The sequence below is a fragment of the Mastomys coucha genome, unplaced genomic scaffold, assembly GCF_008632895.1.
Source record: "Mastomys coucha isolate ucsf_1 unplaced genomic scaffold, UCSF_Mcou_1 pScaffold18, whole genome shotgun sequence".
Taxonomy (NCBI): Eukaryota; Metazoa; Chordata; class Mammalia; order Rodentia; family Muridae; genus Mastomys; species Mastomys coucha.
In genome coordinates this window covers 67962351-67979810 of record NW_022196900.1, presented here as the reverse complement: position 1 = coordinate 67979810, position 17460 = coordinate 67962351, and the positions used below count along the sequence as shown (strand labels likewise).

The following is a 17460-nucleotide window of genomic DNA, read 5'->3' as shown; positions in this document are numbered from 1 at the left end:
CTGCTCTGGCCGGAGACCAGGTGTTCAATATATATGTATAGGGTGGCAGCTGCGGCTCCCCACAGTGGTTGTGAGCCACCATGTAGTTGCTGGGATTTGAACTCATGACCTTCGGAAGAGCAATCGTTGCTCTTACCCACTGAGCCATCTCACCAGGCCTAAAAGGAATTTTTAAATTAGAAAATAAATTAGCCTTTGACAGCTTCTTAGAATGCTTGCCTAGTGTTTTCGGAAGGTCAGAGTTCAATCCCCAGCAGCACATAAAGCAGGAATGGTGGCACACATCTGTAATCTCAGGACTCAGAAGGTGGAAGCTGAAGATCATCAGCTGCATACCATTTTGAGGCCAGCAAATATCTACTTTTCAAAAATTACAAAGCTATGGGATAATGACTTAAAGTTGTATTGATACCTATAATAAGTTTAATCAGGCCAGGCAGTGGTGGCGCATGCCTCTAATCCCAGCACTTGGGAGGCAGAGGCAGGTGGATTTCTGAGTTCAAGGCCAGCCTGGTCTACAGAGTGAGTTCCAGGACAGCCAAGGCTACATGGAGAAAACCTGTCTCGAAAACAACAACAACAACAACAACAACAAAAGTTTAATCAGGGAAGTAGAGATTTACACTGTGAAAAATATAAAAGATTGCAGAAAGAAACTGAAGAATCCCTAGATATGCAGATGGCCTCTATGTACCTGAAACTCAATGCCAACATGGTCACCACTGCTCAGAGTGCTCTACAGATTCAATAGAAACCTCAGATCTTCACAGCCTTTCTTCAGGGAAGTGTAATGGGTCTTAAACAACAATTCTGAAATGGTTTTAGAAATGGAGAATAAAGTTTGAAAAAAACTTTAAAATGTATTACAAGGGTATTCAGTGCTGTGCTGGTATAGACTAGAATTTAGGACTGAAGAGATTTTTACACTGTGGGCAGTTGGTGTGAACAGAGGTGCTGTGCACACTCCCAGTGACACTGAGATAGCTGAGCCTCCACATAGAAGAGAATGGCACTGCACCCTGTCCTTTCTCAGCTCCAACCAGCCAGCAGGCACTGCTTTGAAACCTCTCTTTTTACTGGAGATAATAGTTACTATGTAACCTAGTTTCACCTTAGCTAAGAGTATCATGAGAATGTGATTTTAATTCTGCCACTTGTTGAGTAGATGATGAAACACAAAAGCTTTGGACTCCCAAAACAAAGAGCCTTTTGGTTTCACAAAATAGTCATGGCACTTTTCTTAAACTCTTTATATTTTCACCATTCTTCTTTGTATATTATCTTTCTCACAGACTTACTCAAGGTTACACCCTTCTGCTTCTCATGCTGACTCATCCTGCTGACACAGAATAGAAAGGACATGGGAGGGGGGATTTAGTCAGCCTTTCCTAGTGCCTGGCAGTCAGAAAACTTCAATACAACTGATAAAGCCAGTGTGTGCTTTGCTAAAGACATCTCAAGCAAGGATGTTAAAAACAAGCAAATTTTGCTTACTTAGAGCCAGAATCAGAATGGATCAGCAAACTAAATAAAAGCAATAAAACCGTAAAGTTACACAGTATAATCTCGGCTCTAGGAGACAGAGACAAGAGGGTTGAAAGAGCAAAACAATTCTCAGCTACATGGCTATGGAATGAGTTGGAAGTTAATCTGAACTACATGAAACGGTATCTCATAACCCTTGCTCCTGCCTAAAATGAAAGAGAGCAGGCATATACAACTCAGCAGCAAAAAAATAAACAGTGTTATTATAAAATGGACAAAGGACTATGCCTTGGTCACTGTTTTGTTGCTGTGAAGAGACACCATGACCAAGGCAATGCTTATAAAAGAAAGCATTTAATTGAAGACTTGTTTAGAGTTTCAGATGTTTATTTTCATCATGGTGGGGAGCTTGGTGGCATGCAGGCAGGTGCTGGACCTGAGAGGTGCACCCTGGTCTGCAGTCTGAGAAACAGTCTTTGGGGTTGGCATGGGTTTTTGAAACCTCAAAGTTCATCTCCAGTGATACGCTTCCTCCAACAAGGCTACACCTTCAAATCCTTCTAATTCTTTCAAATAGTGCTACACCCTAAGAATTAAATATATGACTCTGTGGGGGCCATTCAAAGCACAACAGACCATATAGTTAATTTCCAAAGGCAGGTAAATACACACAAACACACAAACTTTTTTTTAGAAAAATGAAGCACTGAGATGAGTGGTGGTAGAGGCACACACCTTTAATCCCAGCACTCAAGAGGCAGAGGCAGGCAGATTAGTGAGTTCAAGGCCAGCCTGGTCTACAGAGCAAGTTCTAGGGCAGCCAGGGCTACACAGAGAAACCGTGCCTCAAACAAACAAACAAAACCCAAAAATAAAGCACTGTTATATGTTATAATTTGAATTGAGCCTTCAAAACATTGTGCTGATGGCTCAAGATATGAAGAGGTAGCTTGGTGGTTAGAAGCACATGTTCTTGCAAAGGACCCACGTTCAATTTTAGGTACCCACATACCAGTTCACAACTATCAACTCCAGTTCCAGGGAATCTGGTTTTTTCTTCTAACCCCCACAGACACCAGGCACACACATTGTACACATACATACATTCAGACAAAGCACAATACACATAAAAATAAAATAAATATAAACAAATAACAACAATAACCCTTATGCTGAGTGAGCATAGCTAGATCAGATGCTCATATTTTGTGTGATTCAGTTTACACAAAGCACTTGGGATAGATGAATGCTTAGAAACAGAACAGATGAATGGGTGCAGGAAGGGAATGATGTTGCTACTGATCACAGAGAAAGAAATGAAGACTGTAACAAGCTTCAGATTAACTATTGAAAGGATAAGGCATTTAAAAAAACAGAACAGTAATTTAAACAGATGTAAAAACGTAAAGGAAAAACAGGGAAAATGAATATTAACTTAATCTAGCTGGAGTTTAAAATCCAGGGAAGTTTGGTCTTTTTAAAAAAAAAAAAAAGAAAGAAAAATGGCCCAGGAACTTTCTTTTTCTCTTGTTTTAAGTACCCACATGCTTGTGCACATGCAAACACCAGAGCAGGATGTCTTCTGTCCTGCTCCATCACCCACTACCTTGTGCTGGGATCTAAACTCAGGTATTCATACTCGCTCAGTGAGTGCTCCCTTCAGGCAACCACATCCCTTGCTCCCCATGTGCTTTTCCATGTTAAATTTATAATTACCATCTTTACTGTTTTGAGAAGAATACAGCTGAACATTAAAATTTATTTAAAAAACTCATATGTTAGTAAAATTAACTAAATGAATTTCATAAATGTCTAGAGAAAAGTCTCAGTTTCGATATTGGAAAAGGTGGAAGATGCAGTTAAATTGGTACATTCTTTTAGAAGTAGAATTTAAGGGTGTGTGTCCTCACAGAATGCAGTGAGTTGGAGAAACTACTACACTTAACTAGTTTGTAACTTGGAAAAGACAAAACAATTGGACATGGTGATGCATACCTTTAATCCTAGCACTCTGAAGACAGAGGCAAGTAGATGCCTATGAATTCAAGGCCAGCCTGGTTTACATAGGAATTCTAGGCCATCTACACAGTAGACCATGTCTTAAACAACAGCAGACAAAATAAATGTAAAACATGAATTGGTTATATGTCTAAATTGCATAGAGAACGTTTGTATTTCTAGACTAACTGTGACTTTTTGTCCTTGAGAAAGGGGTGGTTTACCATGTTAGAGGGAAAAGTCGCCTTTCCTTGCAGAAAAGGTTAACCCTGTTCTCTGATTGCAGATGATGAAAGCCATGAACAAATCCAATGAACATGTACTGGCAGGAGGGGCCTGCTTCAATGAGAAGGCAGATTCCCATCTCGTGTGTGTACAGAACGATGATGGAAACTATCAGACCCAGGCCATCAGTATTCATAATCAGCCCAGGAAAGGTAAACAGTCCAGCTACTGGAGGAGCCATTCATTCATTCATTCATTCATTCATTCATTCATTGACTTATTCTAATGATTTCTTATTATACATATATGGGTGTTTATACATTTATGTCTGGTTCCAGCAAAGTCTGGAAGAGTGCGTTGGATCCTGTGGAAGAACAGCTGATGCTCTTAACCACTGAGCCATCTCTCCAGCCCCTATTGTATTTTAATTATTAAAGTTTGTAGTAGGGTCCCACCGAGTACTACCAGCTGGCCTGGAATTCATTATGTGCATTAGGCTGGCCTCTGCCTAATGAGTTGCTGAGATTAAAGGTGTATGCCACAACACCTGGCGCAGTAGAGATTCTTTCTAATGGAAGGTTATTCTGTTGAAGTATTGGATGTCTCAGATCCCTACCACCTACTTTCTAGAAGCTATATGACCACAAATTAACTTTTTGAAGTGTATTTTGAAGATTTTTTTCCCTACTCAAGTAGCTATCTAGCTTTGAGTCTTAAAATTTGCAAAAGGAATCTTTGGTATAGAGGGAATCATTTAAAAAAACAAAAACTGTCAGGGCTAGAGAGCTGGCTTAGCAGCTAAACGCCCATGCAGCTCTTTTCCTTGTCATTCATTCATTCTTTTATTTGTTTTTCAAGACAGGGTTTCTCTGTGTACTCCAGGCTGTACTGGAGCTTGCTAGAGATCTGCCTGCCTCTGCCTCCGCCTCCCAAGTGTTGCTGTTAAAGGCAAGTGTCACCAGGCCCAGCTCAGTACAGCTCCTTCAGAAGACATTTCCCTTTCCCTGTACCCACATAGGGCAGGTGGAGCTACCTGTCATCTAGCTCCAGGGGAATCCAGTGCCTCTGGGCTCTGCACATACCTGCACCATCTCAAGTGTGAAGGCTTGTGCGTTCTCTCTCTTTCTTTCCCTCTCTCTGTCTTTCTCTCTCTCTTCTTCTCTCTCTCATACACACACACAATTTAAATAATAAAAATAAACATTTTTAAAAGAAAATTAAGAGCTGTCTTCAGATATTAAGAGTCCAACAGTGGTACCTGAAGCTGAGACTGGGCTCTGTGTTGTAGTTCAGAGATGTAGATGAATCAGCTCATTTGCATTTGAAGGAAGACTTTTGGCTCTAAATGTGGGCTCACCCATGTTTAAGTAAGTGGTGACTTACAAAGGAAGACTACTCTCAGATGGGGCTGCTGACCTGAGATCTTAAAGATGAGTGTTTTCTGAACACTTGAATTCAAGAAGCCTTGTTCAGATGACAGTACCCAAAATGTCCCTCAGGTCCTGTGATTTGAAATGGTCATATTGTCAGGTCTGGTGCTGTGTATAGAGAGATACTGTCTCTAAATAATAGATAGATAGATAGATAGATAGATAGATAGATAGATAGATAGATAGATGGATGATAGGTAGAATGATAGGTAGATAGAATATTTACATAAAGTCTTAAATCTAGGAAAGCTATGTTAAGTAAACTTAAACCATTTAACACATTGCCTTCAGTCTTTTGACAGCTGATACTTATCTGGTTTTCTCAAGAGAAGAATGATGTCTAACTCTTCACAAATTTTTTTCAATCACAAACTTAATTTCCCTCCATGTTTGTGCTAAAATTGTTCTTTTTGTTCCTTGTGTTTTTTGTGAAGCCTTCCCTGTGGAAGAAGATTAAGAATTAGCTACTTCTTCTTCTTCTTTTTTTTGTTTTTGTTTTTTTGAGATACTTCTTTTTTTTAATGTAAAAATACTCAGTTTATTCTCTAATAGCTACAAAATCTAGAACCATTAAAAAAGAAGGTAGCTAAGAATGCAAGAGTAGTTAACTAACAGATATGAGGCCTTAGAAATAATAATGTACAGAGCCAGATCCGATGAGTAAAAGTTACAGGAAGCCATATCTGGCTCAATTTGAGTCATAGTTTGTAATTCTGTGAGTTGTCCAGAGGTAGGATGCTTACCTTGTGTCTGCATCCAATAAAGACTGCATCACTAGCTTATAGGACTAATCAGTAGGAAATTGGATTAGTTCAGTCCAATTTGAATTGTAGGAACATAGCCAGGTTGTAGTGCATGCCTTTAATTCCAGCACTTGGGAGGCAGGGGCAGGTGGATCTCCAAGTTTAAGGACAGGCTGGTCTACAGAGTGAGTTCCAGGACAGACAGGGCTACACAGAGAAGACCTGTCATGAAAAAGCCAAAAAAGAAGTAGGAAAATAAGAGCAGTATAGTAAAGTTTTTGTAAAACTAAATATGACTGCATATTCTTTAGATTTTGGAGAGATAGTGGTAGTTTCTGTAAATGTGTACATATGGACAGAAATGTATATGTGTTTACCTTTGTACACTTCCATGTGGAAATCAGAGGTCAGCATTAGCTATCTTCTTTAATGGCTTGCTCACTGGTTTTGTTTGTTTGTTTGTTTGTTTGTTTGTTTGTTTTTAACATTTATTATTATGCTTGTGTGTGGGTCAGAGAACAATTTGAGAGAATTGGTTTTTCTCCTTCCAACATATTGGTCCCAGGGATAAAAATCAAGTCACCAAATTGGTGGCAATTGCCTTTACCTACTGAGTTAACTAGTCAGCCTCAGACTTATAGGAGCTTTCATTGAACTTGGAGCCCACTGTTTGGCTAGACTAGCTGGCCAGGACTCCTGGCAGCCACGTATCCCCATGCCCTCACAGGAATTACAGATGAATACTGAGGAACCAAACGTTGGTCCCCATGGTTATAAAGCAGGTTCTCTACCAGCTAAGCTATCTTCCAGCCCCAAGTATTTATTCTAAATAGACCTTTAAAATAACTCTACTGGGGAAGTGGGGATGCACACCTTAGTCCTAAGCACTCAGGAGGTGGAAGCAGGTGAATCTCTGTGAGGTTAAGACCAGCCTTGTCTACTGAGTGAGTTCCAGCACAGCCAGAACTACACAGTGAGATCCTGTCTCAAAAAAAGCAAATAAAAATATCAAAACCATGGAACAAAATAATTCTACTTGGCAGATAAAGTACCTAACAGACCTCATCTTGCTCTTCAGTTGACACTTCTTTTTTTTTTCCTTTTTCAAAACAACTTCAATATATACTTGATTATAAAATAGAAAATTTGGAAATTGGTAGATAAAGAGTTACAAACCTTTTCTGTGGTGAACCAAATAATTAATATTTTAGACTTGACAGTGTTTGCCACCAGCTGCTCTATTTAGAGTTATAGCACAGGACTGTCTTAGAAAATATGAAAGTGAAAAAAAAATGAAAGTGAGTAGGCCTGGCCCTGTTCTAATAAACATTTATTTCAGAAATATGTTGCAAGCCAAGCTAACCATAGGACCTAGACATTAAATTTTTTCATAAAATTTGTAAAACTTTTGTAAATTTGTAAAAAAATTGTTGAAAAAAATTTGTAAAATTTTTAAAGAAGTTTTGTAGAATTCTTTGATTCTTGATTGAGAAAGAGAACAGGAGGATAGACTGATTGTATCTTAATTCTCCCACACGCCTATGGTTAGTTAGCATTGCAATTAATTGGTTAGTTGCACCCAGTGCTGTTTTGTTTTCTGTATAATGATACCTAGAATCCCCAGTTTGTGTCTCTTTATTGTTCTCAGTGCTTGTCTCAGCGGTGTGTCTTCACTAACCTATTTTCATGTTCATTGTAGTGACTGGTGCCAGTTTCTTTGTGTTCAGTGGTGCACTGAAATCCTCTTCAGGATACCTTGCCAAGTCCAGTATTGTAGAAGGTAAAGGATGAATTGTTTATTCCGCATGTCTCAGTTTGATCCTGATTTTACAGCTGAAAATGGGCACCATTGAGAATGCCTGATGGCTGTGGGTGTAGTTCAGGTGGGTTAAGTTTGCCTCAGTGTACAAACCAGATGTGGTAATACAAACCTGTAATCCACCACTGGGGAAATAGAGGCATGAGTTTTAAGTTCAGTCTAGAGAGTTCAAGGATAGCCTGGGCTATATGAAACGGTGGGGGTGGGGCTTGACTTGCTATAGATATCTAACCTGTATTTTTTTTTATTCAGAGATATACCATTCTTCAGCAGATTAAAACTGTCACAAGAGTTGGGTATGGTAGCATGTACTGCCAGCTGCTCAGGAGGCTGAGGCAGGAAGCTCACTGGAACCCAGGAGTTCCAGCGCAGTCTAACCAACATAGCAAGAAAAACAGGGAAGCAAACAAAAACCTGGCATGGAGTACCTAGTTGTCCAGTGCAGGAAATCAGTCCAGGCACCACAGTCCCTCAGGAGATGGTAGAGATGGCCATTCACACATCTGACAGAGTGTCTAGGGGGATACCATACTCCAGTTCTGCGACAGTATAAATGATGTTACACCCACCTATCCACAGATACATTGCCACTATCCCTGAAGTCCAGAATGAAGTGTGCTTGCTACAGTTAGACATGGCGTACCCTGACAGAGGCTGGCTGACACCTAGGAAAGTGGTTCTGTTTGTCCTTGTTCTTTACTCTACTTTGGTCTCGCTATTCCTTTTGGGTTTTTGATACAGGGTTTCTCTGTATAATAGCCCAGACTGTTCTGACAACTTGTTCTGTACACAGTGCTGTCCTGGAACTCACAAAGTTCCCATCTTGGTCTAGTTATTCTTGTTGCATTACAAACCACCCCAAAATCTAATGTCATAAAGCACCTCTTTTATCATTCTTGCTGACTCCTCTAGCTAAGGAATCTTTTTTTTTTTAAGATTTATTTTATTTATATGAGTACACTGTAGCTGTCTTCAGACACACCAGAAGAGGGCATCAGATCTCATTACAGATGGTTGTGAGCTACCATGTAGTTGGTAGCTCATGTGGTTGCTGGGAATTGAACTCAGGACCTCTGGAAGAGCAGTCAATGCACTTAACCTCTGAGCCGTCTCTCCAGGCCCCTGGCTAAGGAATCTTGATAGGGTACTACAGAGAGTTTAACACCGCTCCATGACATTTGGTGTGACTTAAAGGCACAAAATTATTTCCTGGAAATGAGATAAATTCCCTGAAAATTTTTTCACATGTATGTCTAGGGCTTGGGATGATTTGGAGACCAGGAGTGATCACTAAATACAAGTGTCCCAGCAGCAAAGCAGAAGCTACATTGCCTTTGTGCCCTGTCTGGAACTCACGCAGTGTCCCTTCACAACACTCCAGTGCTGACAAGGGGGAGAGAGGACTGCACTTTCTGATGAAGGAATGAGGAAGCAGCATTGTAGGGAGTGTGGGAGACAGGAAGGATTGTGACTCTGTATAAGAATTGGCTATCTGTGGCCATGGGGGAGTGTGGGAGACAGGAAGGATTGTGTCTGTATAAGAATTGGCTATCTGTGGCCATGGGTTGGGGTTTCTCATCCCTAGGAGTGCAGTTGGATTGTATTGCTATAATGTTTGGTTTGTTTGTTTGTTTGTCTTCTGAGACAGTGTCTCACGATGTAGCCTTGACTGACCTGGAACTTGACATGCAAACTGCCATACCCTTGAACTCACAAAGCTCTACTTTCTGGCTTAGCCACACCACAACAATTTTTAAACAGATCAAAATCATTTTAACACTTATACTTTAATACTGTACTAAGTAGAAAGCAGATTAGTACTGGGAATGTGTGTGTTATAGTAAAATATATACTATACATTCCTGCTCTATTGAAAAAATAAGTTTACAGCACATTTTTAAAAACTTACTTACTGATTATAACATAACAAGGTGGGGAGCTGAACAAGATGAAACTACAGGGTCTCCTGTACTTTTTAGGTCGGCCTTGAATTCACTGTGTAGCCAAGGATGACCTTCGACCTCTGTACAGTTGTATGGTCTTCCTATCTCTACCTTCTAAATGCTGGCATTTCAAGTACTTGCCAGCACCATGCCTACTACGAATTTCTTGGAATCAAACCCAAGGCATCATGCGTACTAGAATGGCAGTCTGTGAGACTGCCATAGAGCTGTAAAGTATCTAGTCACTTTCAAGCACCCCAGGTAAGGCGCAGCAGGAGCCTAGCTTTTGCTGCTGTAAGGCATTGTAGGTCTCCAGCTCAGGGGAAGTCTTTCAGATTTTATTTATTTATTTATTTATTTTATTTTATTTTATTTTATTTTATTTTATTTTTGGTTTTTTCGAGACAGGGTTTCTCTGTGTAGCCCTGGCTGTCCTGGAACTCACTCTGTAGACCAGGCTGGCCTGGAACTCAGAAATCCGCCTGCCTCTGCCTCCCAAGTGCTGGGATTAAAGGCGTGTGCCACCACTGCCCAGCTTATTATTATTATTTTAATCTTACTTTTTTGTTTGTTTCTTTTTGGTTTTTGGTTTTTGGAGACAGGGTTTCTCTGTGTAGCCCTGGCTGTCCTAGAACTCACTCTGTAGACTAGGCTGGCCTCAAACTCAGAAATCCGCCTGCTACTGCCTCCCAAGTGCTGGAATTAAAGGCATGCTGCCCGGCTAGAAATAAGTTTTAAGGGATGGAGAGGTGGCTCAGCAGTTAAGAGCACTGACTGCTCTTCCAGAGGTTCTGAATTCAGTTCCATCTGTAATGGGATCCAATTTACTCTTCTGGTGTGTCTGAAGGCAGTAACAGTGTACTCACATACATACAGAGAAACTCTGTCTCGAAAAACCAAAAATAAATAAATTCTTAAAAAATATATTTTCAAAAAGTCAGTTTATCAGTAGGGGACTAAGCATGCACATATATGAGCCAGTGGGGGCTATTTTCATCCAAATCACAGTAATTTTTGTTTGCTTGGTTTTTTGTTTGTCGTTTTTGCTCTGTTTTGTTTTTGCAAAAGTGGCTCATCATGTAGCCATGGCTAGCTCAGAATTCTTTATGTATAAAGACCAGGCTAGCTTCAAAGTAGATCCTGCCTTTATAACCCAAATACTGATATTAAAGGTCTATACCACCAAACCTAGTCAAACTTAGTTTTGTTTTATTGTTGTTGTTATTTAGTAATTTTAAAACAAACTTTTGTAGGACAGTCATATACCAGGCAGAAGTTAAGAGAGATTTAGAAGCCAGTACATACCATCAGGGAGTGGTAACTCCAGGAGGCAAACGGGAATAGCTTGCTCTCTGAGGCTGAATAGTAGCTATGTGGTCATGTGTACGTTTTCCCTCTCAACTGCCTCAGAAGAAACCCAGAATGGGGTCTAAAAAGAAGCCAGCAGTGCTAACGTGGAGTGAACCTCCATGATTGCTCTCATAGCTCCTTCAGAAAGAGTTTCAGCTCAAAACAGTGTCTGTTGGCTTTCAATGCTTATATTTAATATTAGAGAATCTGCTAGACACTAGACACTGTGTCTCAGACCCCTCCCTCGCTGACTCCACACTCTTTGCATCTGAGTTACCTTCATGCTGATGCTCTTAGATGGCGTTATGGTCCAGATCACTGCAGAGAACATGGATTCCTTGAGGCAGGCACTGCGGGAGATGAAGGACTTTACCATCACTTGTGGGAAGGCGGATGCAGAGGACCCCCAGGAACAGATCCACATCCAGTGGGTGGACGATGACAAGACAGTTAACAAAGGGTAAGTGTAACCCTCAGAGCTGCTAGGAGTCGGCTCCAGGCTTTGCCTGCTGTGCACGCTGCTGCTTGCTGCTTCAGAGTTTGACTAAATGCCTGCCTATGAAAAAGGAATGTGGAACACAGATTTGTAATTTCTGGGATTTTAGCTTACTTATTTTTAAAGATTTATTTATTTATTTTATGTTTGGGAGTACACTGTTACTGTCTTCAGACACACCAGAAGAGGGCATCAGATTCCATAACAGATGGTTGTGAGCCACCATATGGTTGCTGGGATTTGAATTCAGGATCTTTGGAAGAACAGTCATTGCTCTTAACCATTGAGCCATCTCTCTAGCCCTAGTTTAATTTCTTTTATAAAAAATACTTATTTTTAACATTTTTAAAAGTCATGTGTCGGCCGGGCAGTGGTGGCGCACGCCTTTAATCCCAGCACTTGGGAGGCAGAGGCAGGCAGATTTCTGAGTTCGAGGCCAGCCTGGTCTACAGAGTGAGTTCCAGGACAGCCAAGGCTACACAGAGAAACCCTGTCTCGGAAAAAAAAAAAAGTTATGTGTCTGTGCGTATGACTACACATGACTGTGGGTGCCCAGGGACACACAGACCTCAGATCCCCTGAATCCGGAATTACAGGTGGTTGGTAACCACATATTATGAATACTGGGAACCAAACCCAGTTTTTCAGCAAGTGTATGCTTTTAGTCACTGATCCACTTCTTTGGCCACCCCTCCAACTTGATCTGTGAAGAATTCACTGTGCATATGTTTGAGGGAAAGCTAAGGCAGTGAAACAAAAGCAGGGCTTCTAAAGTTGCTTGAGTACGACTGTGGCCTTTTGGATATCAAGCGTCTTTGCTAATACATTCCCTTTGAATAAGTCAGCACCATAAAAGCAAGGCTCTCACTTAAAACCATCTTCTTGGGCTTTAAATCCAAATTCTTCCCTGGCTCATGGCAACTCTATGCTAATGTTTCACACCAAGACCTTGGATTCATTTTTGTTTTTTCATTTTTTTGTTTTGTTTTGTTTTGTTTTTAAAGATTTATTTATTTATTTTATGTATATGAGTACACACACCAGAAGAGGGCATCAGATCCCATTACAGATGGTTGTGAGCCACCATGTGGTTGCTGGGAATTGAACTCAGGACCTCTGGAAGAGCAGTTGGTGCTCTTACCCGCTGAGCCATCTCTCTAGCCCTTGGATTCACTTTTGATACTTTCTTTCATAGCCCACAATTAACCTAACAGGAAATCCTGTTTGTTGTGCTTTAGAATACATCCCTAACTACAGCAGCTCTCGCCACCCCTACTGCCACCAGTAGAGTTTCAAAAGCAGTTTACCCAGTTTAGATCACCTCAGTCTGGATAACTGCGATAGCCTCTAATGCTTCCCCTGGTTCTGGTTTCCTTCTCTCATTCTGATCGGCTTCTGTCTCTCCTAAAATGGCTGCCAGCAGGATTCTGTTCAAACAACCAATGGTATCTAGTGTCTTTCACTTAGGAGGCAGAGGCAGGCGGATTTCTGAGTATGAGGCCACCCTCGTCTACAGAGTGAGTTTCAGGATGCCAGGCTTATACAGAGAAATCCTGTCTCAAAATAAAAATAAAAATAAAAAAACAAAAAACAAACAAACAAAAAAACAAAACAAAAAAAGAAAAGGAAAGTAAAGAAAACGGGTTCCTGTAAGGTGGCTGCCCTTAGCTCTGTTGAGTGGTTGCAGTGCATGCGTAGCCCTTGCCATGAGCATTCTGTGTCTTGCCAAGATATGCTGTAGATATCTTCAGCAAGGCACCCCAAGAATGTGACACACTATCTCCTTCCCTTTTCTCTGTCAGTGTGGTGAGTCCAATAGATGGGAAGTCCATGGAGTCGATAACAAACGTGAAAATATTCCATGGGTCAGAGTATAAAGCGAATGGAAAAGTCATCAGATGGACAGAGGTAAGGAGATGAAAATTGGTTTCCTGCTCTCAGTATAACTTTTGTTAAGTCAAAAGCCCGTGCTGGGCTGACTCAGAAGGAAAATGAGCCAGCAACGTGGGCCAGTAGGTAAAGACGTTTCCAACAAGCCTGGAGGTCTGAATTGAGTCCTTGGGCCCCACACGGTGAAAGAAGCAACTCCTACAAATTAATCTCTTAATTTCTAACACTCTTAAGTGGCACTTGTATGACAAATACACATTAAAATAAATACATATAAAAATGTTTAAAGAAAAAAATTTAAAAAATTAAAAAATATTTAAAGAAAAAATTATCTTTGGTGAAAAAAATCTTTTCATTTATATATTATATTTAACTTTCTCTGATCTGTCTTAGCTGACTGGGAAAGAAAGTCCAAAATGGCAGCCTGCTGTGTTCTGTGGTGTCTTAGGTACTCATTTTCGTGTATTTGCTTTTCAATGCAAGAAGGGGTGTGTCTCTGTCTTCAGAGAGCTACGGACCCCATGTCATACTCACTCTTAAACCTCTCTTGAGTAACTTGGTCTTTAAATGATGGCCAGTTCACGGTAAGATTAGTCAAAAATTAGAGGCAAACAAGCAATGGCAAGTTTCCAATTCAAAGCCAGCTCTTGCCAGCTCTTAAGCTCTTAAAGAAGGACATAAATAACTCCCTTAAAGAAAAACAGGTTAAAGAGGAAACACAAAAATCCCTTAAAGAATTACAGGAAAACACAATCAGACAGGTGAAGGAAATGAACAAAACTCCAGGATCTAAAAATGGAAATAGAAATAATAAAGAAATCACAAAGGGAGACAACCCTGGAAATAGAAAACCTGGGAAAGCGATCAGGAGTCATAGATGCAAGCATCACCAACAGAATACAAGAGATAGAAGAGAGAATCTCAGGAGCAGAAGACACCATAGAAAACACTGACACAACAACCAAAGAAAATGCAAAAGGCAAAAAGCTCCTAATCCAAAATATCCAGGAAATCCAGGAAACAATGAGAAGACCAAACCTAAGGATAATAGGTATAGAAGAGAACGAAGATTCCCAACTTAAAGGGCCAGTAAATATCTTCAACAAAATTATAGAAGAAAACTTCCCTAACCTAAAGAAAGAGATGCCCACAAACATACAAGAAGCCTACAGAACTCCAAATAGACTGGACCAGGAAAGACATTCCTCCTGACACATAATAGTCAAAACACCAAATGCACAAAACAATGAAAGAATATTAAAAGCAGTAAGGGAAAAAGGTCAAGTAACATATAAAGGCAGACCTATCAGAATTACACCAGACTTCTCAACAGAGACTATGAAAGCTAGAAGATCCTGGGCAGACGTCATATAGACCCTAAGAGAACACAGATGCCAGCCCAGGCTACTATACCCAGCAAAACTCTCAATTACCATAGATGGAGAAACCAAGATTATTCCATGACAAAACCAAATTTACACAGTGTCTTTCCACAAATCCAGCCCTACAAAGGATAATAGATGGGAAAGTCCAAAACATGGAGGGAAACTATACCCTAGAAAAAGCAAGAAAGTAATCTTCTTTCAACAAACCCAAAAGAAGATAGCCACACAACATAATTCTACCTCTAACAACAAAAATAACAGGAAGTAGCAATCACTTTTCCTTAATATCTCTTAATTTCAGTGGACTCAAATCCCCAATAAAAAGACATAGACTGGATATGTAAACAGGACCCTGCTTGCATACAGGAAACACACCTCAGTGTCAAAGGCAGATACTACCTCAGAGTAAAAGGTCGGAAAACAATTCTCCAAGCAAATGGTTCCAAGAAACAAGCCGGAGTAGCCATTCTAATATCAAATAAATTCAACTCTCAACCAAAAGTTACTTTAGAAAGATAAGGAAGGACACTTCATACTGGTCAAAGGAAAAATCTACCAAGATGAACTCTCAATTCTGAATATCTATGCTCCAAATGGAAGGGCACCCTCATTCATAAAAGAAACTTTACTAAAGCTCAAAGCACACATTGCACTCCACACAATAATAGTGGGAGACTTCAACACCCCACTCTCAGCAATGGACAGATCATGGAAACAGAAACTAAACAGAGACACAGTGAAACTAACAGAAGTTATGAACCAAATGGATCTAACATATCTATAGAACATTTCATCCCAAAGCAAAAGGATATATCTTCTTCTCAGTACCTCATGGTACCGTCTCCAAAATTGACCATATAATTGGTCACAAAGCATGCCTCAACAGATACAGGAAGATTGAAATAATCCCATGCACCCTATCAGATCACCACAGACTAAGACCGGTCTTAAAAACCAACAAAAACAACAGAAAGAACACACACATGGAAGCTGAACAAAGCTCTACTCAGTGATAATGTGGTCAAAGAAGAAATAAAGAAAGTAAAGGCTTTTTAGAATTTAATGAAAATGAAGAGACATCATACCAAAATTTATGGGACACAATGAAAACAGTGGTATGAAGAAAATTCATAGCTCTGAGTGCCTCCAAAAATAAACTGAAGAGAGCTTACACTAGGCAGCTTAACAGCCCACCTGAAAACTCTAGAAAAAGAAGCAAATTCATCGAAAAGGAGTAGAAGGCAGGAAATAATCAAACCAAATAGAAACAAAAGGAACTATACAAAGAATCAACAAAACCAGGAGCTGGTTCTTTGAAAATCAACAATATAGATAAACCCTTAGCTAGATTAATCAGAGGGCACAGAGTCAGTATCCAAATTAATAAAATCATAAATGAAAAGGGAGACATAACAATGAATGCATCTTAAAATAATTATTCTGTTTGTTAAATATTAACAGTTGAAATTATTAAATCATGTTCTACTAAAAAGAAAAAAAAAAAACCTTAAAAAGCAAATGTTGCCAGACGGTGGTGGCAGACGCCTTTAATCCCAGCACTTGGGAGGCAGAGGCAGGTGGATTTCTGAGTTCGAGGCCAGCCTGGTCTAAAGAGTAAGTTCCAGGACAGCCAGGGCTATACAGAGGAACCCTGTCTCAAAAAAACCAAAAAAAAAGCAAATGTTGAAAACAAAAAGAAAGTTCCAGCTGAAAGGAATCAGAAACATCTACAGACACAAGCCAGTGGGTCTGCACCACAGCAGTGTCTGTTGGAAATGCTAGAAAAATTGGCTCAGAACTTTTATTAAAATTATACTATCACTCCACTAACCTCTAAGGATTACATACAGTATATATATAAGCAGTCATCCTGAATTCGAAAAGCAGTCTAAGTATGAACATGGTCCCTAACTCTGGCATTTTACACTGAAATCTATCTATATTTACTGTAAAGTAATGCCACAAATTTACTTGTAAAAGTTAAATATGTTTAAAATTTGTATTCTGAAAAAATGATTAATTTATTCATATATATTTTCAGTCTGGCCTCATTTTCACTAAGATTATTATTAGAGAGCTTTATCTTACGTTAATTTTTCAAAATAAAAAATTCAAAGGATGAAAAAAAGTGGTCAGCCCTGAGCACATATGAGGAACTGGAAATGAACTCAGCAGGTTTTGGGGGAGTGGGGAACAGGGGATTCCTGGAGTCTTGAAGTCAATGCTTTGTCGTGGAGCAACATGTTTAGCCCCCATGTATTTAGCGTAGCCCCCTTTGCACCAGCATACTGGAATTGGTATATAACAATATGTAAACATTGTATATTTATACTTATTTTTTATCTTAAAATTTGTCTTTATGTTGTTTATCCTTTATATCATCCAGAGAAGACAAGCTGTTGCTTTCTGTATGCACAGAGGCAAAGTAGACATTATGGAATTTTTAGAAAGCCAGATATAGTGATGCATGTCTGTAATTGCAGTACTCAGGAAGCAGAGACAGGGCGAGAGTGTGCTCCAGGCCAGACAGGGCTACATAGAGAGATGAAGGGGAGGGAAAGCAGATCATTTGAGAAACATAACGTGTGAGCTGATGAGATGGCTCAGTGGCAGAAAGCTCTTACCATAAAGCCTGGCAATCTAAGTTTGATATCCAGAATACATTAAAAGATGGAAGGAGAGAACTGACTCCACAG

At 39.9% G+C, this 17460-nt stretch overlaps 1 protein-coding gene across 3 annotated transcripts in view; it reads left to right on the top strand.

Moving 5' to 3' along the window:
- Zfyve9 (zinc finger FYVE-type containing 9) overlaps positions 1-17460 on the top strand; it is a 162376-nt gene that overhangs the window by 140363 nt on the left and 4553 nt on the right. For 2 of the 3 annotated variants that reach the window (XM_031378132.1, XM_031378130.1), the window contains 4 exons: positions 3770-3920; positions 7581-7661; positions 11291-11453; positions 13292-13397. In XM_031378132.1, coding sequence (XP_031233992.1) covers positions 3770-3920; positions 7581-7661; positions 11291-11453; positions 13292-13397 — 501 coding nt within the window. The remainder of the gene's footprint in view (positions 1-3769; positions 3921-7580; positions 7662-11290; positions 11454-13291; positions 13398-17460) is intronic. The other variant, XM_031378131.1, reaches the window with a different exon arrangement.